The 25,305-nt window shown below is 42.4% G+C and overlaps 1 protein-coding gene across 1 annotated transcript in view; it reads left to right on the top strand.

The window, feature by feature from the left end:
* The window catches only part of LOC139460748 (uncharacterized), an 81,234-nt gene extending 63,020 nt beyond the window's left edge, over positions 1-18,214 (top strand). Inside the window, exons 2-4 of the mRNA XM_071242218.1 lie at positions 5,540-5,644; positions 9,035-9,092; positions 17,508-18,214. Of these exons, the coding sequence (XP_071098319.1) occupies positions 5,540-5,644; positions 9,035-9,092; positions 17,508-17,610 (266 nt within the window). The 3' untranslated portion in view covers positions 17,611-18,214. The remainder of the gene's footprint in view (positions 1-5,539; positions 5,645-9,034; positions 9,093-17,507) is intronic.
* The last annotated feature ends 7,091 nt before the right edge of the window (positions 18,215-25,305 follow it).

The raw sequence follows: 25,305 nt of genomic DNA, 5'->3' as shown, positions 1-25,305 counted from the left end.
GATTCGTAGTTGACTCGTGACATTCGTGGCTGTTTCGGGATGTTTAGCGTTGAGGACAAGACATTTTGGGAGCCACGAATCGCTAAGAATAGCAAAGAATGCAAAAGAATCGATTACGAAGCTGTTACGGAACATAAGAATTAATTACGAATCGATTACGATACCGCCAGGAGATTGCAATTCGGGGAACCTTCCACGAACGTTTTGGACAAACAAAAAATGTCTCGCCGATTCGACGAACTCCCGCGAACTGTACGATTGTTTGGGAATCAAATAAGATTCATTTAAGAATTTTAAGAAATGATTGAGATTTATCTACGAACATGAAAAATGTCCTATTCGGAGTGATTCGGGATGTTTGTAGTCGTAGTGAAATAGGGGCCCCCGGAAACTACGTCCGTGGGTTCGAATTCCTTTTGGGCGTAAAAAACAAGCATGGGTATTGTCCTAACGGAAACCAAAATACAAGGAGAATACATGATTCGATCCCACAACCATCTGTCCACCCTCCTTAACATTCATAATGAGCCATTGACTTGCCTTTGCACGTGTTTGTGACGGGTGTTACCAGTGGGACAGGATACGTTAATTTATTTCGATAAACCCCAGTTGTCATTTGCTAGTGAATCATAAACACACACTCATGATATACTCGGAATCCTAAAATCGACCCAGCTTTTAGCAGAGATTTCTTGTGAATAGGTAAAGGGATTTGTCGCCAAAACCACTCACCCACTGTGCTTGTCGTAAGAGGCGACTAACGGGATCGGATGGTCAGGCTCGTTGACGTGGTTTATGCATGTCATCGTATCTCAACTGTGTGGATCGATCACTGGATTGTCTGGTCCAGACTCGATTATTTACAGACCGCCGTCATATAGCTGGAATATTGCTGAGGGCGGCGTTAAACAACAAACAAACACTCACCCACTGATTCTGAATCTGATATAATGAATCGAATGAACAATTGTGTTTCTGATGCCACCATTGCTTGAAGTAATGTAAGCTAAATGCCACATACCTACCTTTTATATTGTGACGCTTGTTTCTAATACTTTCTTGAGTTCCAGACGCTTGTTGGCCTTGAAGAAGAAAACCTATATCTATTTTTCTAAACGTATCGCTTTTCTGCAAAACAAATGCTATTTTTTAATGTTTCATGTATCGATATAGCCTAATGTTCATTGGTGTCGTATTAAAACACAGTCAGGTTCGCCCATAGAATTTAATCATCGCAGACGTGGTGGCGAAAGTACGTAACCAAGATATGCAACTGACTCTGATATTCAATCTTCATCTGACAGAAGATGTGTTGCAATAATCGCCACAAAAGTTTATGTGGATATTACACTACAGGGCCACGTTCCTCAAAGCGATCTTAGCGCTACGTACCTCTTCATCGCGGCACAGTTCCGGAAACTACGGAACGTTTGCGGACTGTGGTACGCTTGTGGAAATTACGCTGAACATTTCCGGAACCATTGTGACACGTGTTTCCTGAATAAAAACAGTTGGCTTGCGGAATATCCGTATTGACCCAAGATATTAGCGTAAACCGAAAAAAGATGTAGTTCCTTATGGTTGTGAGTGAGTGAGTGAGTTTTAACAGTATTCCAGTTATATCATGGCGTGTCAGCTTAATGTGGGAGGAAAGCCCAAAGTGATGCAGATATACCACTTCGGGGAAACCCACGAGGACGGGTACTGTGCTGACAAACCTAGAAACATAATCGGGGCGAACCGGGATTCGAACCCACAATCATAGGCTTCTGGCGTGCCCAAGGGAAGCAACTCTGCACAGCGAATTGCGGCGCCTTAGACGACTGGGCCACCCTTGCCCGCCTTGTGGTTGTGCATACTTGTAGCGGTATAGTGGTGTCATCAATGGTGGCGCTACGATTGAACCCAGAATTTCCGGAAAGTTCGGCAAGGGTGGAAACTGGACTTTTACAGTCAGTTAATTCCCTTGCCTCGGGAAGATGTGACATCTCTTCTAAAGCAGAATACAGAAGTAGCAATTGCATGTACTTCTTTATTTCTATCACTCATAGACAATTATTCGATTCCCTACATTGGTAAAACGTTGAAACCCATTTCTTGTGCCCCGCGCCTTGCTCTTGCTGTAATATATCTAAAAACGGCGTAAAATTAACTCTCTCACTCACTTATTATATATACTTATAGGTATAGATGTACTTAGATGGCGTTACCACTCCCGGGTTGTAATACATCTCTATTGTCGTAAAAGGTGACTTACGGCATAGGGTGGTCAGGCTCACTGACTTGGTTGATGCCTGTCATCGTATACCAATTTTGTAGATCGATGCTCATGGTGTCAATCACTGGATTGTCTGGTCCAGACTCGATTATTTACAAACCGCCGTCATATAGCTGGACTATTGCTGAGTGCGGCGGTAAAGAACAAACAAACAAACAAACAATACATCTTTAGCTCTCTTTGTTCATGTGAGGCTGCAGCTTGTATCAGGTTGTCACAAAGTGTGTCTTTAATGATGGCGTGCCACCGTTCTCCCACGGCGTGCAGCATTGCTCATGATATCAAGCACTGGTTTGACTGGATCAAACTCGGATATTCGGAGCTGGGATATTGCCGAGTGCGCCTTTTAACAACAAAGAAAGAAAAACAGAAAAGAAAGAACATGAATTTAAATATAATGCGTTTTTACATTAATCATGTTCCTATAAGTTGATAAAACGGTTTTATCCCATTATACAGAACAATTCATAGGAAACAAAAATCCTGAGTGTGCACCACGATCTGACTGTCTGAGAAACGTTGTTAAGTGAAATTGGAAGCCTGAACATTTTCTGAATTTCTCACATAATAAATACTTTTTATGAAATACATTTGTTTCCTCATTCGAAAATTACACTGTTTTATGTTTTCAAAATGTCGCATTATTTTTCCTCAATTGTTCCGAATTCTTAAACATTCGATGCACACTTGGTACAAAATGGTATTTCTTGGCACCAGATATTTAACTCCTGGGCAAAATGTATAGGCTTGATAAATGAATTTGACCAAACATTTACTGTTCTTACTTGGCTCAAAACAGTCGTCACAAACACTGCAAACTAAGTCCAGAACACAGCTATGATACCCGTATGATATCACAATGGAAGAACCATTTCTTGTTTGTTTAACGTTTAGCCACATCAAACATGGTGTATACTTTCTTTTGCCCGGCAGTTTACTAAATAACACCCGTTAGTCTGACGAAAAAAACAATTTTCATCTCCGAAATACAAATATAATATAGTTTTATATCAAATAATAAAAGGGATTTATTGTTCAAAACACAAACATTCCCAAGGTGAGGTGAAATTGGGTTTAACGTCGCGTCCAAGATTATTGCACTTATATAGTGACGTGCATGCACGTGTGTGTGTGTGGCTGCTTGTATAGACTGATGCTGATTTATAGTGCTAGCTCACTGAGATACCATGCCGCACTTAAACATGAATATCCCACTCTGACACAGTATACTGACTCCGAACCGACCAGTCCTGGTTTAGGCCCCTTAATGCCGAGCGCCAGACAGGTTAACAACAAGTAGCATCTTTTAACATCTTTTGGTATGACGCGGCCGGGATCAAACCCCGGACCTTCCGCTCTCCGGGCGGACGCTCTACCACTAGACCACGGAGGCGGTCACATTCCCACGGTAAAGAGAATTTGTACTCGTTCGTTGTTATTACCTTATTACGTTATTCTCTAAATATTTATTAAACAGTTTGTGTTCTAGATCTCAGTTCCGATTAATTCGATGTTTGAATCTGTTCGATATAACCGAATGCCTATAAATCGAACACGTATGCGATAAGACATCACATAACACTTACCGTTATCTCATAAATGACACATATCTCATTACGGAGCACAATTCACAAGGTTGACACTTGATGATATACATGTCAGTGATTGACACAAAAGAACGCCCTGTTAAAGAACACATACTCGGTGAGAAAATCTGACTGTTATTTGCATAGGAATGAAAATGAAAATTGTACTCGGTTATTGAGCAAGTTACAACAGCGGAACTGCAATCCGTTCCATGCGCAAACACTTGCACCGGTCATCTCACCAGAACTGACCCAAATGGCTTTTTTTTCCCCCGTTCCTCCCAGTATTGATACCTCCCACGTGCATGCACCAGTAAAACATGCAGTAAATGCACTATATAGCGGCCGCTTAATCGAGTTAACACTCGCTATGCATTGGATCTCAGAGGGGAATCGCACGCGTCTGTAGCAACGACTTCTAACATGGTGTCACCACTATGGTGATGCTTGTGTTAATATGAGGCCAATATTGCTGTCCTGGGCTCTTTATAGCCATCTTGTCCCCACTGAATTGCTGTTGAGGCTGGTAATTGAATGACATCAAGGAGGGAATTGGGCATTTTTTTCTGTTGAAAGCAATACCTACTATTTATTGTGATGCGTGATAATGTGATTAATCTCACTCGATGCTTTGTCGCTGATACTGGCACCATGGTGTCTGTACCACACTGCATCATTTCTGTCTGTTCTGACGCTGCTTGTTTTATCCCTTAAGAAGAGTGTTTGTTTGTTTGTTTGTTTGTTGTTTAACGCCGCACTGAGCAATATCCCAGCTATATGACGGCGGTCTGTAAATAATCGAGTCTGGACCAGACAATCCAGTGATTGACATCATGAGCATCGATCCACGTAATTGGGATACGATGACATGCATCAACCAAGTCAGTGAGTCTGACAACCCGATCCCGTTAGTCGCCTCTTACGACAAGCATAGTCCCGTTTCACGGCAAGCATGGGTTGCTGACATCATGCGTTGGGTTGCTGAAGACGTATTCATGGGTGAACAACTCATAAGACTAAGAGTGAGTGAGTGAGTGAGTTGGGTTTAACGCCTCTTTTAACAGTATTCCAGTTATATCAAGGCGTGTCAGCTTAATGTGGGAGAAAAGCCCGAAGTGATGCAGGTCTCAGACGTTTACCACTTCGGTGAACCCATGAGCACCGGTATGGTGCTGACAAACCTAGAAACATAATCGGAGCGAACCGGGATTCGAACCCACAATCAAAGGATTCTGGCGTGCCCAAGGGACGCAACTCTGCACAGCGAATCGCGGCGCCTCAGACGACTGGGTCACCCGTGCCCCCATGAAACTAAGAGAAATCTACTTTAATAAACGAGATCCTATCTTAATGTTGTTGGTTGGTTGGTTTGTTGTTTTACGCCGCACTCAGCAATATTCAAGCTATATGACGGCGGTCTGTAAATAATCGAGTCTGGACCAGACAATCCAGTGATTAATATCATAAGCATCGATCCACGCAGTTGGGATCGATCACCTGCATCAACCAAGTCAGCGAGCCTGACCACCCGATCCCGTTAGTCGCCTTTTACGACAAGCATAGTCGCCTTTTACGGCAAGCATGGGTTGCTGAAAACCTGTTCTACCCTGGAATCTTCACGGGTCTACTTTAATAAAAGAGTTCCTATCTTAATGTAGTTCTCTGTTTGTTTCAGTGACAGTCAGTCAGGAGATGGGAACAGAAAACGACCGAGCCAATATAATCCTGTCTGCCCTCTGCGTGGAACAGAACGGACAGATTAGTCAAGAATGTTTAAATGGTAAATATAATGATGTTGTGCTGGCTTACTAAAGTGTTAATGACCCTGCCGACAGTGGCGCGACTCGGGGGGTGGGGGTGGTGGGTGGGTGGGTGGGGGGTAGAGAGCCCTCTTTAACTTAACACCCGGTGTCATCATTTTCGTTAGGGGGCGGTGGGATAGCCCAGTGATTAAAGCGTTCGCTCTTCACGCCGAGGACCCGGGTTCGACTCCCGACATGGGTACAATGTGTGAAGCCCATTTCTGGTGTCCCCCGCTGTGATTTCTGGATTATTGCTAAAAGCGGCGTAAAACCATACTCACTCACTCACTCATTTTAATTGGATACGTTGTAGTTATATACAGTTAAACCACGCTGTCAAGAACCTATCCGGTTGTGTCGAGCTCGCAGTCCGTTCCCGATAAATTCTTACTATATTTATCACAATTGTGACCCGAATGTGCCTAACTGGGTGTGTCGTATTCCCGGTTGTCGGATTTAATTTATAGTCATATTTAAAAATAAAACAAACCTTAACCTGATGAATCGAAGAATTTTTTAAAAGCAATATACAATTTTTATCAATTATAATGGCACAAACGCGATATGACATGAAACATCAAATATGTAAAACGTCAATGCCAGTAAATAACAAGTCTCGATTATCCCTCCAGACAGATTCTATTGGGTGTCAAAGGCCGAATAGCGATGAAAATTATGAGTGGAGCAAGGAAAACAAGTGATGACACCGGGTGTTCGACAGGAAACCGTTTTAATTGATTGGCCTCACTTAAGGCCGTTCCGATTAAGTGACAAGAACTCAGTGAACCTTAACTCATTGATAGCAACACCTTCAGTTGTGTATATCTCGAGTGAGTGAGTGAGTATGGTTTAAAGCCGCTTTTAGCAATATTCCAGCAATATCACGGCGGGGGACACCACAAATGGGCTTCACACATTGTACCCATGTCGGGAATCGAACCCGGGTCTTCGGCGTGACGAGCGAACGCTTTAACCACTAGGCTACCCGACCGCCCCTGTGTATATCTCGAACAGGGTTTATGTCGCAGAGTCTTGAAACAACTCTTTATTAGAAATAGCAGTACGGATGTATCGACTGACAAATGTGACGATACATTGACACTTTTCACACCTTAATGGGGCAGTATTTGAAAGTTAACAATTCATATTAGTATTGTGGGCGAGATCTCAATCATATAAACTGACGATCAAAAGAAAATAATTTTTTAATTTGAAGTTTACACGATATACAGCTTTTCCATTGGACGACAGGTAGGTCACATGTCAGCAGAAATTGACGTTCATAAGTGTATGAACGACACAATTTGACGTTCATACGTTTTTTCACAAGAACGTGTTCTTGAAATGTCGTAAACACTGACGGACTACTTCAACATTCCTGGGGAAACCCCTGGTAATTACCTAGCACGAATACATACAGACGCGTTCTTTCTGATCATTTAGACCGCCTCCGCGATCTAGTGGTAGAGCGTCAGCCCGGAGAGCGTTATACCAAAAGACGTTAAAAGATGGTACTTGTTGTTACCCTGTCTGGCGCTCGGCATTAAAGGGCTAAAACAAGGACTGGTCGTCTCGGAGTCAGTATACTGTGTCTGAGTGGGGTATTCATGTTAAACTGCGGCGTGATATCTCAGTGTGCTAGCACTATAAATCGGCATCAGTCCGGACTAGTACAAGCAGCCACACATACACATACACGTGCGTGCACGTCGCTATATAAGCGCAATAATCTTGGACCCGACGTTAAACCCAATCACCTCACCTCTGATCATTTAGACCCTTTAAACTTGAACTCAGCGTTTTCGTATGCATTGTGAAACGTCAGAGAGTTTGACCGATGACCGTTCACGAATATCCTCGCTACAACCCATCCTAGTGAACAAAACGAATAAATGCGACTCGATCCGTGTCTAGGCTGTCTGTGACTGTCTACAACAATCTATGAATTTATCTTAGTGCCTATATGACACATCTTTAATCAACTATCAATGATCGGCCAGTTGATCAATGATGACTAAAACGTGTAACCGACTAAGGTTAAAAAACAACTTCCTTAATCTCTCCCGTCACGTTTATAGTGTCGGCCATTTTGACGTCTTATACTTGATGTAAATGTCATTGTGATTTACTAAAGAAGTAGTTCTTAACATACCTTTTTCATCCAATGGTGATGATATTTGAAGACGTGCTGTGTAAAATGTTTCTGAAGAGCACGTTGTGCATACATACGCTCATGTCACCTCTCCTAATGAGGAACTATTTTATTCCTCGATAAAGCAGGTTGTTGTATAATGGTCAGTGTAAACATGAAGTCACACATACTAGATAAAATTGTGTATAGATCTAGGCCTACATCCTTTGAGGTAAGAAATTGTGATAAAAAATTAAAAGTATACATTGTTAGATTGTGAATATGTTTTTATACAATGGCTAAAGGATACAAAATTTAGTTTGAAAACGATTGCCCAAACACACCCAAAATCATCTGTTAGAAGTCCTTGCATTTTGACAAAAAATGACATTGTGAGAATTTTGTTTAAATGCATAAAGGGTATAAAAATCTAGCGGTTGGATCCCAAAACATCATAACAGCTCATAAAAGCATGCGAGAAATATGCCAAGGTTACCAGCAAGGCAGAGAGAGAGAGAGAGTGAGTGAGTGAGTGAGTGAGTGAGTGAGTTAAGATTTTAAGTCACATCGGCAATATTTCAGCTATATCGTAACTTTCAAAGGTTATACATAATAAATACGTGTAAACTATAAAAACCAGTCAACAAGGGACAGTAAAATTACTAGACTTATCACAGATTATTATTTAAAACTAGCATGGAACCATAAAAATACATCACTAGACAGGACAATACATTATAAAAAAGAGCTATACATCGCCAGCAACTGACGGTAGATCACCATACTGGGGACCATGGAGACTTACAGTACATTTGCTACCTGCATGGACCCCAGCAGGATTTACATGATCCCTGCAGGTGTTGGCGACGATGGCAGGGCAGAGAGAGAAAGGGGTATTGGGATGCGCTGATGGGGGTCACGCAGGTCCATATTACAAGAACATGAAGGTGAGGCCAACGGAGCATTGCCAGACTACTTCAGCGATACAGAGCACACAAGGGACAGGCCCCAAAGCGGTAGACCAAAGTTGACGACTCCACAGGAGGACCGCCATCTGCGCAAGCCATATCTGCAGTATTACATTAATACTCGACTTGTTACGAACAACGGATTACTCGAAGCTTCACAGCTATACATACATCTGTACACACATCCATATTTCCAGCGTGTTTACGGTTCGGTGAGACTGGTGTATCGTCATATCTAGCATTGAATAACCTGTCTATTTCTTTTACAGGATTGACATCACAGAATCTATACAGAACTTTATATGCCGCGTTGGCGTCCCCGCCGAGGTGAGTCTTATTAATCTACATACAGATCTATAGAGACACCATTGACGTTTATTTCATAACTTGAACACGTCGAATCGAAGTTTTTCACATTGAATTTAATCATCTTCTTTTGTTCTTGTCGGCTGAACTAATTTCAGTGATGAAAAAAAACTCCTCAAAGGGGAAGGGAAATATTCATTTAATTTCATCTTTTAATCATTTCACCCAATATTATTTGAAGGCCACACTTAGTTTATGCATGGGTTGCTGTTAAAGGCGACAGTGCTTGTTGTAAGAGGCGACGGACGGGATCGGGTGGTCAGGCTCGCTGACTTGGTTGATACATGTCATCGATCCCAATTGCGTGGATCGATGCTCATGATGTCAAAACCGGATTGTGTGGTCCAGGCTCGATTATTTACAGACCGCGGCCATACAGCTGGAATATTGCGGCGTTAAACAACAGTCAAACAAAATATGGGTTATAGTGGTTGGTGTGATGAGATGATGGCGCACTAGGCCGGTAAAGATGTCGGGGGTCCAATTCGAAATGGCCAGACATGCACGTATTCTTCGATGCATGCTTCTGATAAGTCGTTAAACTGTATAAATGATATTGTTATGCCAAATTTTTTAACTATTTCTATTTCGCTGAGATAAGAGGAGACTAACGGGATTGGGTGGTCAGGCTCGCCGACTTGGTGGATGCATGAAATCGATCCCAATTGCGTGGATCGATGCTCATGATGTCAATCACTGGATTGTCTGTTCCAGACTCGATTATTTTACAGACCGCCGTCATGTAGCTGGAATATTGCTGAGTGCGGCGTTAAACAACAAACAAACAAACAAACAAACCACACCAATGCAACCCACTACCAAGCCATGTCACTGCCTCATCAACCTCCGACATCAATACCTACCATTTACCACAAATGACATCATTGCCTACTCAGCATACTCACGGGTTTACGCCTTTAGGCGTCCGACCACGGATTTGGAGGTCAGTGTTGAAATCCCACTTATATCACGGTACTCGGAAATCTAATGACCACTGCAAAATGATATGTGTTTGTTTCGAAAGTAAGCTTCTCGTAAACGATTTAGCCACTGGTTGCGTTATGTTTGATCACATAAAGAAGCGCCTAAAGTGCAATAATCTTCAACACGGTGGATGCTCTTGAAAGGACAATACCATGTTAAACATTCCCTGGACAAAGTCCATTACTGAATAGTCGGAAATAACATTAATGTCTATAAATACCCAAACAGTTTCTTTTGAAAACTGATCACATAATGTTATTGTGAATGCAAATGTTTAGCCTATTAATGGCTTCACTCAAGGTGCCTCTACTAACACGCCACAGGATACGAAATCCGTTTCCGAATAAGAATGCAAACAAAATGGGATGTAGCTCCTTGCTTAAAGAGGATATGTGGCAAGCAAGGTTTGTTCTGAAACCCTCCCTCTTGTACACCGGGACCTCCTGCCTAATGTCAAGAGATATCCAGCAGGTCACATTCCTTGTCTCCCAAATATGGATGGGCAAATCGCGATCCCCATACGCCCACAAGACCACGATATAATCTCCCGAGGGGGCAATTCATATTCCTGTAACCAGACCTTGTTATAGCTGGGCGCCTGTTGAAATTAGCTGGTGTTCTGTAGGTCTCTTAATGAGCTAGCGAAGGAGTTTTGAAGCTGTGTGAAGACCCTATAGGAAATCTGATACCTTTGGGGGTTCACGTCAAGACGCCGAAAGCCGTTAATTGATTGCCCTACCCTAGCAAAGCTAGGGGCCCAGTGGTTTAATTGCTTATTACTCACGGGTGGAATAGACTGATCGTCACTTGGGAGATTGGGCCCACTCTTGACAGTGCTCGACAGCGATACCTTCGATAGAAACGCTATAATTATACGATTAGAGCCTAATTTAATATAGACTGAATACCGTTGTAGCCAATTAAAGCACGATTGCTTTTTATGTGTCGGGTCCTTTCGATGTATTTTCGCACGCGAGCCGATATCTTAGAAATACAGGCTTCGGTAATATCAACTGAACTGCTCCAGTGTTAATCGCTTGAGGGGGAATGAGGAAGGTGTTTCATCATAATTGATGTTATTTCAGCACCGTGCGACACTTATCTTCTTGTTACACGCGAGGTGGATTATTATGCAGCTCGTCTAACATACAGGAGACGTTATTTATTTCTATATGTCTTTCCACACATCAACGTTATGTTTAAGTTACGGGGCCCATTCTACGTCATCAGATATCAGGTGAATGCCTTGGCGATATATCAACCTCTGACACCGCGAGTCTCAACGGTGTTCTGAAAACATTGAATATAAAAGCATTTCTAATTATATAACCTCATTTACGCCATCCGTCATGGTCCGTTTCTTTTCTCTTCCAAAATACCTCCATACAAACATGATAATTACAGTAAATAATGAATAAGGAACGAAACTTCCAAGTTTAGATAGAAGATGAAAGAATATGTGACCAAATTAGAATCGGTTCGTGTTAAAGGTATATTGGAAGGCGAGTGTTACATGTAAAAGTGAAAGGGAATAGAGAACATTCAGATTCATCTATATTTATTTACTGAAATCCACCCACGGCGGTACTCGAGAACAATATAAACTTAGAATTAGATGATATAAATAGACCTATTTAAGCCATGTACATGCAACGCATGTATAAATTAAAGGCGTTAGAACTCATTCATTAGTATAGTGGTAAAGTTTCTCAAGCGTCTATTAGGGGCGGTCGCGATCGGGTAGCCTAGTGGTTAAAGCGTTCGCTCGTCACGCCGAAGACCCGGGTTCGAATCCCGACATGGGTACAATGTGTGAAGCCCATTTGTGGTGTCCTCCGCCTTGATGTTGCTGGAATATTGCTAAAAGCGGCGTAAAACCAAACTCACTCACTCACTCAAGCGTCTATTGCTGTTGTTAGAAAGTGTCGATTTATGTTTGTTTGTTTGTTGTTTAACATTCGTCAGCTACTACAGGGAAAGGGTATACGTGGCATGTGCCATCTTCTCTAGCGATTTTTTTTCCATCTTCGGGTTTCTACAGGAAATCTGTGATTTACAAGTTCTTAATTTAATAAGAGGAATGGATGTATTATTGTTAAGTAAGATGTATTTGTCAAAGGAGAGGTCACGTTTTATATAGACTACATTTGAACTAGATATTATACTGCGTCGCCATTCTTAAAGCTACAAGGCACTACGGATTATCTGCCCTGGGAGAATGCATGCCGCTAATCCACAGTCTTTGTGGAGGGACTTACATCATTCATTCACGAGGGTCAGATAATCCGTTATTCCGAATTTCGAGTAGAGTATTGTATATTGACATTTTAAGAGAGAAACATCTAAAAAAAACTGTATGTAATGTCAACCGTACAGAGAGTGAGTGAAAATGGTTTTACGCCGCTTTTGACAATATACCAGCAATATCACGGCGGGGGACACCAGAAATGGGCTTCACACATTGTACCCATATCGGCAAACGAACCCGGGTCTTCGGCGTGACGAGCGAACGCTTTAACCACTAGGCTACCCGACCGCCCCTATAGAGAAGTCAAGACAGCCCATTGACTTGGTTGATGCATGTCATCGAATCTCAGTTGCGTAGATCGATGCTTATGGTCCAGACACGATAATTTATATATGCCATGGGGGCACAATGGCACAAACTGGAACCAACGGTAGTCATTCAAAAAGACTTGGTTGGTTGGTTTGTTGTTTAACGCCGCACTCAGCAAAATTCCAGCTTTATGACGGCAAATAGACTTGACAACAAGCATGAGTGAGTGAGTTGGGTTTCATGTCTCTTATTATAAGCAATATTCTGGCAATATCACTGCAGGGATAAAACAATCTTCACATATGTGGGGAATCGAACTCGGATCCTCGGCGCGACGAGCGAACCCTTTAACCACTAGGCTACCCCACACTGAACGAGGTGGGTCTTCCCCTTCCTAGTATATTCACCAGAACCCCATTTACTCGATAATTGGTGTTAGGGCGGCATTGTATCGACACAATCTGTATCGATAATACGGTCTAAAAATGTCCGCTGAAATCCTTTTGTTCAAAAGTAATGTTCAGGTCGGCTAGTCGGCTTCGTGTGGTAGGAAAGGGATGTGGGTCTCACATGGGTATGGACCCGTAAAGACCCGGGGTAGAATAGGTCTTCAGCAACCCATGTTTGCCGTAAAATGCGACGATGCTAGTTGTAGAGGCGACTAACAGGATGAGGTGGTCAGGCCTCGCTTACTTGGTTGATACATGTCATCGTATCCAAAATGCGTGGATCGATGCTCATGATTTAAATCACTGGATTTATTACAGGCCGCCGTCAAATAGCTGCAATATTGCTGAGTGCGGCGTTAAACAACAAACAAATCAAACGGGTTTGGTGCTGACACATCTTGAAACATAATCAGCAAAGCGGGATTCGAAACCAATTGCTTGATCATATGTTTTCTAGGGGACGCAAATCTGCGCGACTCCTCTTATCTGTGTGAACAATGTATGGGTGATGTAAGATTTGTTGCTTGATGTTTAACGCCGCACTCCGTAATATTCCAGCTATATGTCCACCCGATCCCGTTAGTCTTCCAGCAAACATAGTCGCCATTTATGGTAAGCGCTGTGTGAGCTATGTATTGGCGATGTAAGAGCGCTTAATATAAATGTTATAGCAATTGAAAAAATCTTTACACGTATATAGAGCATCGTGAACTTCAAATGTTGAAAGGAGGTATCAGACCAGTTGTTGGCTAATAGCATGTATTTCTTTCCGTTCGCAACGTAATTGAACATTTTCTTTGCCGTAAAGTGCGTTCTGTCATAATGGCTGTTTTCGTGAAAGTGAAATTATCAATTAGGTTCCAAGGTAAAATCGATTTTGAGATCACTTAAAATCACAAATGCCGTAAAAAAACGTTCGTTTTACAACACCATTAATCCGAAGATAGCGACGACCTACTTCAAAGATCAGTTTAGATCAATTTAAATCAGTGACATATTTATATCATCATGTATCGGGCCTGATTTCATAATTCACTGACGTCTCTACCACCGAATACTCAGACAAAAAATCATGTTCAAAGCTGATACATCTCAGCGCTAAATATGATGGGATAATTGCAATCATTTATCACTCACGCGTATATTGGGTTTAGTATAAGTACCAAGCTGTATATTAACACTATAACATGACAAAATTACAACTCTGATCAGACTCTCCGGATAGTGATAATAGGAGTCGATATTGCATTGTAAGTCAGCCAGTAATATATTGTACCTATATCAAGACGGTCGCATTACAGATCTGTAATATTATGACAACGTTATCACAGGTCCATGTAGTCGAGCTGTTGACTTTATCTCTCGTGAAGATTCTGTTGGAATTGGTCTTCAGCAACCAATCCCTGTCGTTTCTTTGTTTGTTGTTTAAAGCCGCACTCTGCAATATTCCAGCTATATAACGGCGGTCTGAAAATAATCGAGTCTGGACCAGACCATCCAATGATTGATATCATGAGCATCGATCCACGCAATTGAGATACGATGACATGCATCAGTCAAGTCAGTGTCCAGACAACCCGATCCCGTAGTCGCCTCTTAGGACAAGCATTGGTTGCTGAAGACCTAATTACCTGAATATTAGAACACGCGTACCCCGTCACGGGCATGGTTTATATATGAAATTTAACGTATCAAAAATATTTGAAGGAAACGATGATTAAAATTATCTGGAGAGAAACTGTGTTTCTCTGAATTTTGCCGTAGTTTGGATATGTGACACCTGAGCATAGAAAACAGGCATATATAGCAAATGATGATTGAAGTTATGACCATAGGAGACACCTTAGGGTATGTTTTTGTAATCATACTTTATACATGATAAATATAACAAAGAACTAGGTTTCTAAATGCGTTCTACAATTTGAAATTCGAATCCTTTTCAAAGCTAATATAAAAAAATTAGTATAAACTTAACATTATCAAAATATCAAGTTTCTAACATGAAAGGAAATCCCCGGGGATTAAACACAGTGTTACAAAAGCAAGTATTCTTATGACGTTTAGATAATATAAATCTGTATGAATCAGTTACATATCGATAGGCGTCCTTTGACATTAGGTGAGAAACCCGTAAAGATCTGGGGTAGATACGTGCTTGCCGTAAAAGGCGACAATGCTTGTCGAAAGGAGCGACTAACAGGATCGGGTGGTCAGGCTCGCTGACTTGGTTGATGCATGTCATCGATCCCCATTGCGTGGAAACAACCAACCAACCAACCGCATAACCGACTTCATTACCAGTTTACCCTCCCTGTTTTCAGCAAATACTCTTTGCCTAACATATTAGTAAGAGGCGATTAACGGGACCAGGTGGTCAGGCTCGCTGACTTGGTTAATGCACGTCATTAATGTTGTTGTTGCATTAGGTGTTTAAGAGGTCGCCTTCTGCCTAGGCAATTTTGGCTGTCCTGTCCCTCTTTGGGACTCCTGTGTGTGAGAAGGGTTCACATATCTATTGTGATTTCGGTGTTCACATAATTTCTGTTTTTGCATTGATATGATTTCTATTTTCTTATATTGATATGATTTCATTTTTATCCTTGGCTGCTCTGTTTATATACGTTCGAGCAGCTGTCCATCTCTCAGAAATAGAGTTAGTTTGGCCTTCGCTATTGCATCTCTTGGCTTTAGGAGATCTATGACAGATAGCGGGTCTAACTGCAATTCTTGTTTTAACCTAGCCCGGGCTGGGGCATGGTCTTGACATTCTAGTAACAGGTGTTCAATGGTTTCAGCCTGATTGCAAGATGAGCAAACCTTGTCATAGTGCTTTTTGTGACCAAGTCTGAGGCGTGAGATAGCAGTTTCAATTTTCCTTTCATTTGAGTATGAGTTTGGCTTTTGTTGGACCTTGGGTTGAATTTTGTATAGCCATCTGCCGATCTTACTTGCGTCCCATTGGGCTTGCCATCTTTTTGCTATGGAGGCTTTGATTTTGCTTTTTATCTCTAGTTTACTAAAGGGAATAGGCTGTATATCCGCTTTGTCTAGAGCTAGCTTCGCCAGTGAGTCTGCTTTTTCATTTCCATGAATATCTATGTGAGAGGGGATCCAACACAGCTCCACCTGTTGCCCTTGGTCCGATACGTCATTAACAGGAGAGGATTGATTAAATACACTGAAGGTGTAGTGTTGACAGGCATCTGGCTATTGTTACACAAGCCATAATGTACTCAAGGTGTCCATGTGGAAGATAAAGCGATTATGACACAGTGGAGTACACACTGGGTAGGTCGATACCCTCGTCTAATGATGTGTTAATGTAGGATAGGTCACCAGCGAACGGTGAATGCTGTAAATGGATCAGGTTGTCTGCGACTGCGTGTCATCGTTGTCTGACGGCGTTGAACATAGCTCATAATATCGAGACCCGTGACGATCCGGGGTAGAAACGATCTTCAGCAACCAATACTTGGCGTAACTGGCGACTAACGGGATCGGGTGGTCAGGCTCGCTGACTTGGTTGATGCATGTTATCGTAAACTAATTGCGTGGATCGATGCTCATGACGTCAATCACTGAATTGTCTAGTCCAGACTCGATTATTTACAGACCGCCTTCATATAGCTGGAATATTGTCACCTTTTACAGCAAGCATGTGTTGCTGAAGACCTATTCTACCCCGGAATCTTCACGGGTCGACAATAAAGAGAATGCGCAGTGAAAGCAATCATTATGGTTGTCAGTAAGAAGTCCAAGCATTGTATTGTGTTTAGTTTATTCCCATGGTTGTTCGTCGAAGTCATGCATTCTGTTCCTGGTTGTAGTGCGGAAAGATTTCCACCCGTAATCCCTGCTATTGCGGTGGCTCATAAAGTATTTCCACTTATTATCACCGCGGTGAAAATAGTTTTGTGTATTTTCATTTTAGTTTTTGACATTTTCGCTTTTGTTTTTGACATTTTCATTTTAGTTTTTGTCCTTCTCGCTTCACATTTCAGCGATTCAATAGCTACTTGAAAGTACATTCTCCATGTTTTCGGTTGTTTTTATACATGATTTATCACATATTTGAATGAAAAATTGTGTTAATTTGAAAAAGGTTATGATAAAAGTAAGTGAAATATCAAAATATTGAAAAACAGACTCCATGTCCCTTATGGGCCACCGTACTGCTATAAACGTTGATTTGGTTAGTGCAACCTAAACCTAACCCTAACCCCAACCCCCAAAAATGTTTTTTAATATTTTTTTAATAATGATCTTGAGACAAAGACTCATTCCATACCTCCCTCCCCAAATCCTGCGGAACCACTCGCCAAAAAAGTTATCGCACGGACGCACGCACGCACGTATAATATCTACTGATCACATTATCTATTTTAGGTTGGGAGAAGTTTCATCAAAATCCGCATCCAGGCCCGACAAGCTCGCTCTTCCTGCTAAACGGCGACGAGAAGATACATCCGGTTTCTATAGCAACTGGTGATTACAAAATCACCACGGAAGTGACGTCATGGACTCGCCACCTTTTTAAGTGATATCGCTGGTTTGAGCCTGGTCCGGAACCTACATGCCGCATGGACGAGACCGTGTCATTTCAGGAAAGAAATGATGCAATATTTTTCGGAATTTGAACACTTTCGAAACCCCGTTTTTCAACAGTGCCTGGGAGTGCCTCTCAAACAACTCTAATCCTAAGAGTGTCATGGACAATTTGGACATGCCTGAACCATTTTGTTAGGAAAGGATCACGTGTTTGTTTCCTTTTGCATAAGTGAATCTAAACCTTTAAATCAAACGTACATTCTACAAGGACTATATTTAAAGATAGCATTTATAGGATACAAGACCCCCTGTCTTCGGCTGTGTCATTAAGCGGACACATAATTCATTTATGATCATAATATGACCCCAATTGTATTCCGTAACGTAAGAATAACTTATGACGCCTACAATTCTTATGTATCTTGTATAAGACATACTATACTGTATTCGTAAGTCATCCTCTTATTGATGTATCCCGTTTAATCTTTCCCGTCTTTCATGGTCATGTCGGTCAGAGTGGAAACATAAAGGATTTCAAACCCAAAGCTGTGTTTGTTAGTGGTTTAGTCCAGTTAAAAAGAAGCGCCTCCGTGGTCTAGTGGATAGACGAACGGAAGGTCGATGTTCGAACCCCTGGCCGCAGGGAACCAGTTATATCACGGAGTGTCAGCTTAATGTTGGGAGGAAAGCCCGAAGTGATGCAGGTCTTAGACGTTTACCACTTCGGTGAAACCACGAGCATGGGTATGGTGCTGACAAACTAGAAACATGATCGGGGCGAATCGGGATACGAACCCACAATCACAGGTTTCTGGCGTGTCCGAAGGGACGCAACTCTGCACAGCGAATCGCGGCGCCTTAGACGACTGGGCCACCCGTGCCCCCGGCATAAAGGAGACAAGCGTATAGTCGACGAAGTGATCTATATCCCCCGCCCATTTTTAACACGTTATGGTCCCAAACCAGGTAACTGACCCAACATTTATTTTAGCCCATGTCAAAATAGCTGCAATGGAAATTCTAAAATAAACATTTCTAAAACTCCTTAATATCAAATGGCACCAGTTCAGTATGTGCTTTACATATAGACATGCAATGTTTAGCAAGGGAATATTTAACAGTTTATTTGTTATGCTCAATAAGTGAACCCACCCTATATTAAAACTAAAATCCAACTTGTCATGAAAACATGACAAGACTGGTCGGCTCGGGGTATAATGTTTGTTTGTTTGTTTGTTGTGTAACGCCGCACTCAGCAATATTGCAGCTATATGACGGCGGTCTGTAAATAAACGAGACTGGACCAGTGATTGACATGAGCATCGATGCACGCAATTGGTTGGTTGGTTGGTTGGTTGGTTGGTTGGTTGGTTTGTTATTTTACGCCGCACTCAACAATATTCCAGCTATATGACGGCTGTCTGTAAATAATCGAATCTGGACCAGACAATCCAGTGATTAATGTCATGAGCATCGATCCACGCAAATGGGATCGATGACATGCATCAACCAAGTCAGCGAGCCTGACCACCCGATCCCGTTAGTCGCCTTTTACGACAAGCATAGTCGCCTTTTACGGCAAGCATGGGTTGCTGAAGACCTATTCTCTACACGGATCTTCACGGGTCCCACGCAATAGGGATACGATGACATGCATCAACCAAGTAAGCATGCCTGACCACCCGATCCCGTCAGTCGGGATGCAAAGACACTAGGCAACGCATCAAAGTTTGCAGTTGTTTTTAGATATTTTGTCTCACTGAGGAAAATGTGGACATCTTTTGGGTCTCTCAATATATTATCAATTGTCGACAACAAATATATTCACCGTTTAACATCAGAAATCATCATGGGCTGGTGTGTGTGTGTGTGTGCGGGGGGGGGGAGGGGGGGGGGGGGGGTTGGGGGGGACGCCTTGGAAACGCCAGAAACTTATGATTGTAATGTGGGTTCGATATTTTTACTTATGCTACGTACTTATCCAAAGTATAGTTAAGCAAGTAACAAGGTCACAGACCGTCCATATGGGCTCGAACATAAGTCTTATTGCATGTAGAGCCTTTTTTACAAGACACTGGTTGGCGTCGACCAAGAGTGTGACCACTAACCCAGGTCGACGCGTTGCTGAAAAACACAATAATTACATCAAGAGAAGTATGATAACCATTGGCTATCGTTAGAATATAACATGCTGCGTTCTCTTTGGACAATATATGCAATGTACACTTATAAGCTTTTATTTGAATGAACATAAACAAATTTACTTGATCGACACTGATGCTCATCTAATCCATAGTGAAGCAGAGACGTGCCATGAAAGACAGGTGGCATGTCACTTGGGGTGTCTATTAGAAATCCTTAATTACAAATGGCGGACACCGTCACAAAGGAGGAACAGGTCAAGCTGTGACACTTATTACATCATAGTCGTTTATTGTGTGACGTCAGCGCGCTAACTGTGCTAGATTGGTTGGTTGGTTTGTTGCCGCACTCAGCAATATTCCAGCTATATGACGGCGGTCTGTAAATGGACCAGACAATCCAGTGACCAGTGATTGATATCATGAGCATCGATCCATGCAAATGGGATCGATGACATGCATCAACCAAGTCGGCGAGCCTGACCACCCGATTCCGTTAGTCGCCTCTTACGACAAGCATAGTCTGTGCTAGAAAAAATCTTCCCATCTTTCACAAACATCACCTAAACATTGCAAGGTTTCCAGGAATGTGCGCATTTGTACGTGATGTTGTCAGTCTAACAATGACAACATTCAATATAGCTTGTTTCTTAACGACATATGGGAAAACAACAATTGCCTAAACAAATTGTTTCTACTTGTCGGTCCGTCCGCTTGGGTAACTGCCCTTTATCAAAGCGACGCTACTCTAACCCTAGTCTATGAGACGTTACATTTGTTGGCCTGTCATAACGTTACGAAGTGCAGTCAGGTGTACACACAGCGACAAAACGAAACAAGGTAACAATTCGGACATATTTCGGCCAAATCTAACTGTTTTTATTTGGAGAAAAGGTTCCAAGCCGCAGAGGTCGACAATCACAGTTATGGAAACTGATCCTGCTAGGCTACATTCGTCACCACTCGCCCCTTTCCGTCACCTGCAAGAAGACTGGTTCCCCTCATTCGTCACCACTCGCCCCTTTCCGTAACCTGCAAGAAGACTGGTTCCCCTCATTCGTCACCACTCGTCCCTTTCCGTCACCTGCAAGAACATTCGTGACCAACTCGTGTTATTCCGGGACGAGCCGAATAGCGACTCGTGCCCCTCTCGTGGCCATTTTTGCCACCGAGTTCCGTCTTAGCGCAAACGGGCATACCTAAAACAATGGTCAACTCGTTGCGTAATGGTTCACACATTTTCCCATATATAATATATATTTCAGATGCAATTTAAAGCACATCGGGACGTGCGGAATTATACAGTGTGATTAAACACATTTAACTGTGTATTGGGTATATTTTTAGATGCAAGACATATGTGAATTCAAAAATTATTCATGAGGGATTCTTTGACGAAGAACTTGAAGTCATACGCGCATTCTGATTGGTTTGTCGTATTTTCGCACATAACATTCATCGATAGGGGGACGAGTCTTCTTGCAGGTTACGGAAAGGGGCGAGTGGTGACGAATGCTGCAAGAAGACTCGTCCCCCTATCGATGAATGTTATGTGCGAAAATACGACAAACCAATCAGAATGCGCATATGATTTCAAGTACTTCGTCAAAGAATCCCTCAGAAATAATTTGTGATTTTACATATGTCTTGCATCTAATAATATAGTTTTACCCAAGACACAGTTAAATGTGTTCAATCATACTGTATAATTCCGCACGACCCCATGTGCTAAAAAATTGCATCTGAAATATATATGATATATGGGGAAATATATGTGAACCATTACGCAACGAATTGACAATTGTTTTAGGTATGCCCGTTTGCGCTAAGACGGAGCCCGGTCCTCGCTAAATTGTTTCCCAATATATATCTCCAAAGTTGCCAAAACTTGTAACACGCCTTAGCTACGTCACAGTCAGACACTCATTTTCAGTACATTAAACTATTCTTTTGATAATAATAGCAAATGTCCCAGTAGTTTCCCGATGGTTAATACTGACTCGATCGCCAAATGACTGAGGGCGACACCATGCTTGTTTATAAGCACTGAAAGTAGTCCCTGCTTGACCTTTGATAGTTTCATCTGCATCCGCATATGACCCCAACGGATATCGTTTTTATCCGTTGGCTTTATCCTGGCGAGAAACCTACCCATTAAATATCCACATTATAAGTATATTTACATAAAATGTATGACAACATTGTCAGATTCGTACAATCGACTCTTGTGAATGTGGAAAGTGTTTTTTCGTTTTTATTAAAATATGAGTGAGTGAGTTGAATTTTAAATTACGTCGGCAATATTTCAGCCATAGTGTGACTTGAACAAGTTATACAATATTCATAAAAACTGTCGATGAAGGACAGTATAATAACTAGCAATATATCACAGATGGACTTCGAACTAGTTGAAGAACATTAAAAATATCTTACTATTGGACAACACGATATCAACATGGTGCTATAGATCGCCAGCAGCTGAAGGTAGATCATCACACTAGGGACCAAGGAGACTTACAGTGCTTTATCTACCTGCATGGACCCCAGCTACGCTTACGTCATGCCTTCATCTGTTGGCGATGACGGACAAATTTAGCCAAACATTAAAACAACAAATAGGCTACGATTACCACAAAATGACCAAGAAGTCTATATCTATCTTTTCTTTTGATGTTTCGATACAGCATGATAAACATGGAACCATCCATTACAACAAGGGTGAGTGAGTGAGTGAGTGAGTGAGTGAGTGAGGTTTTACGCCGCTTTTAACAATATTCCAGCAATATCACGGCGGAGGACACAAGAAATGGGCTTCACACATTGTACCCATGAGGGAAATCGAACCCGGCGTGACGAGCGATAGCCTTAACCACTAGGGACCCGTGAAGATTCCGTGGTAGAATATATCTTCAGCAACCCGTGCTTGCCGTAACAGGCGTCCATGCTTGTCGTAAGAGGCGACTAACGGGATCGGCTGGTCAGGTTCGCTGACTTGGTTGATGCATGTCCTTGATCCCAATTGCGCGGATCGATGCTCATGATAATAATCACTGGATTGTCTGGTCCAGACTCGATTATTTACAGACCGCCGTCATGTAGCTGGAATATTGCTGAGTGCGGCGTTAAACAACAAAGCAACCAACTCAACCACTAGGCTACCCCACCGCCCACAAGGCAGAAGAAAGACTGCAGGTAAACATTGTGATGGAGATGCAGTACACATAGTTTAGATACAGCGCTGATGCTGGAGGTTGCTCACTGTTATATTACTGGAGCTGGACCAAATGGGGACCTGATCACTAGGTATAACGCACTGCTACATTCTAATCACTGACGACAGCGGTAATTTGCAATGAGTACTACTCAATCATACTCGCCATTCCTTTTTCCGTTGGTATCAACGGTGCGTCTCCTTTAAAAACACTCATGAACATATGTAAGACTCCCACAAATGTCCTTACATTTCAGATTGGGAATTTGCACTGGCAGGCAAGAACGACCGGTGTTCCAAACATTCCCCGTGTGGAGCGATCATTAATTGGAAACTTTTCAAAGAATGTTTCTACAAGTGAATAGCTTTGGATAACAGGAGGTTGCATTGGATAGCAGGTGGTTTGCTTTGGAACGCTTTGTGTTGGACTCTGGATATACAGTAAAAAAACCCCGTTTGTCCGGGAAATTTCTGTGGGAATGCTACTGTCCGGATTAATGGGGTTTCGCTGTAATGAACCAAATACGAGGTTTGTATAGGATGCTGGTTTGGTTGCTGTTGCTAAACGCAGCACTCAGCAATTTTCCAGCTATATGACGGCGGTCTGTAAATAATCGTGTCTGGACCAGACAATCCAGTGATTAATGATTGACATCATGAGCATCGATCCACGAAATTAGGATCGATGACATGCATCAACCAAGTCAGCGATCCTGAACATCTGATCCCGTTAGTCGCCTCTTACGACAAGCATAGTCGCCTTTTACAGCAAGCATGGGTTGCTGAAGACCTATTCTACCCCGGATCTTCACGGGTATAGGATGTACAAAATGTCGATGGAAAGTTTCATTTTTCCTTTGGTGAGGTTAAATTGGGTTTTACGTAGCGTCCAAGAATATTGATTGCACTTATATAACGACGTGAATGCACGTATGTGTGTGTTTGTACTAGTCCGTACTGACGCCGATTTATAGTGCTAGCACACTGAGATACCATGTGACACAGTATACCGACGCGGAGCCGACTCGTCCCTTGTTTTAGCCCCTTCATGCCGAGCGCCAGACATGGTAACATCAAGTACCATCTTGTAACGTCTTTTGGTATGACGCGGCCGGAGATCGAACCCAAGTTCTTCCGCTCTCCAGGCGGACGCTCTACCACTAGACCACGAAGGCGGTCTTTTTTCCCATTGGAACCACTCATGTAATCGGTACAGCACAGAGTTACACCACCACTAAGTGCGCTTTACCTAAATTGTGTAGCCCGGTCCAATCAGAACATATAATTTTCCATGGCATAATGACTTAATCAGCTCCATCGTCAGGCCCGTGAAGATCCGGGGTAGAATAGGTCTTCAGCAACCCATGCTTGCCGTAAAAGGCGACTATGCTTGTCGTAAAAGGCGACTAACGGGATCGGGTGGTCAGACTCGCTGACTTGGTTGATGCATGTCATCGATCCCAATTGCGTCGATCAATGATCATGATATCAATCACTGGATTGTCTGGTCCAGACTCGTTTACTTAGAGACCGCCGTCATATAGATGGACTATTGCTGCGTGCGGCGTTAAACAACAAACAAACAAAGAAAGAAAGAAACAAACAAAAACAGCTCCATCGTCTCGCATGTGTTCTTCGTGAAAGACGGGTCCAGGTCATCAACATAGCAAATATATATGGTCAGTCAGTTGCGTGCAACGATGCTTGAACAATATTTCGGTCACACACGACAGATCAGCTTAATTTGGGAAAAAGGCCCAAAACATGGATTCAGTCAGCATGGGTATGAATGCAATCGAACCATCATAAAGTTTCCTCTCAACAGGAAAGTCATGAAGTGAAAAACATTGTCTGTGTTTTTTTTATTTTTCAAGGGGTCACCAAAGTTTGTTTGTGTGTTGTTTAACGCCGCTTTCAGCAATATTTCGTTATCACGGTGTGTAAATAATGGAATCTGGACCAGACAATCCAGATATTGACATCATGAGCATCGAACCCACGCAATTGGTTGGTTTGTTGTTTTACGCCGCACTCAGCAATATTCCAGCTATGTGACGGCAGTCTGTAAATAATCGCGTGATTGACATCATGAGCATCGTTTTGTTTGTCGTTTAACGCCGCACTCAGCTATATGACCGCGGTCGGTAAATAATCGAGTCTGGAACCGACAATTCAGTGATTCATAAGCGTCGATTGGGATACGATGACATTCGTCAACCAAGTCGGCGAGCCTGACCACCCGTTCCCTTTAGTCGCCTCCAACGACTAGCATAGTCGCCTTTTA

The sequence above is a fragment of the Haliotis cracherodii genome, unplaced genomic scaffold (genome assembly GCF_022045235.1).
Source record: "Haliotis cracherodii isolate W230 unplaced genomic scaffold, xgHalCrac1.p SCAF_14, whole genome shotgun sequence".
Lineage (NCBI taxonomy): Eukaryota > Metazoa > Mollusca > Gastropoda > Lepetellida > Haliotidae > Haliotis > Haliotis cracherodii.
The sequence above is the reverse complement of the archived record's forward strand: the minus strand, read 5'-3'. Positions and strand labels throughout refer to the sequence as shown.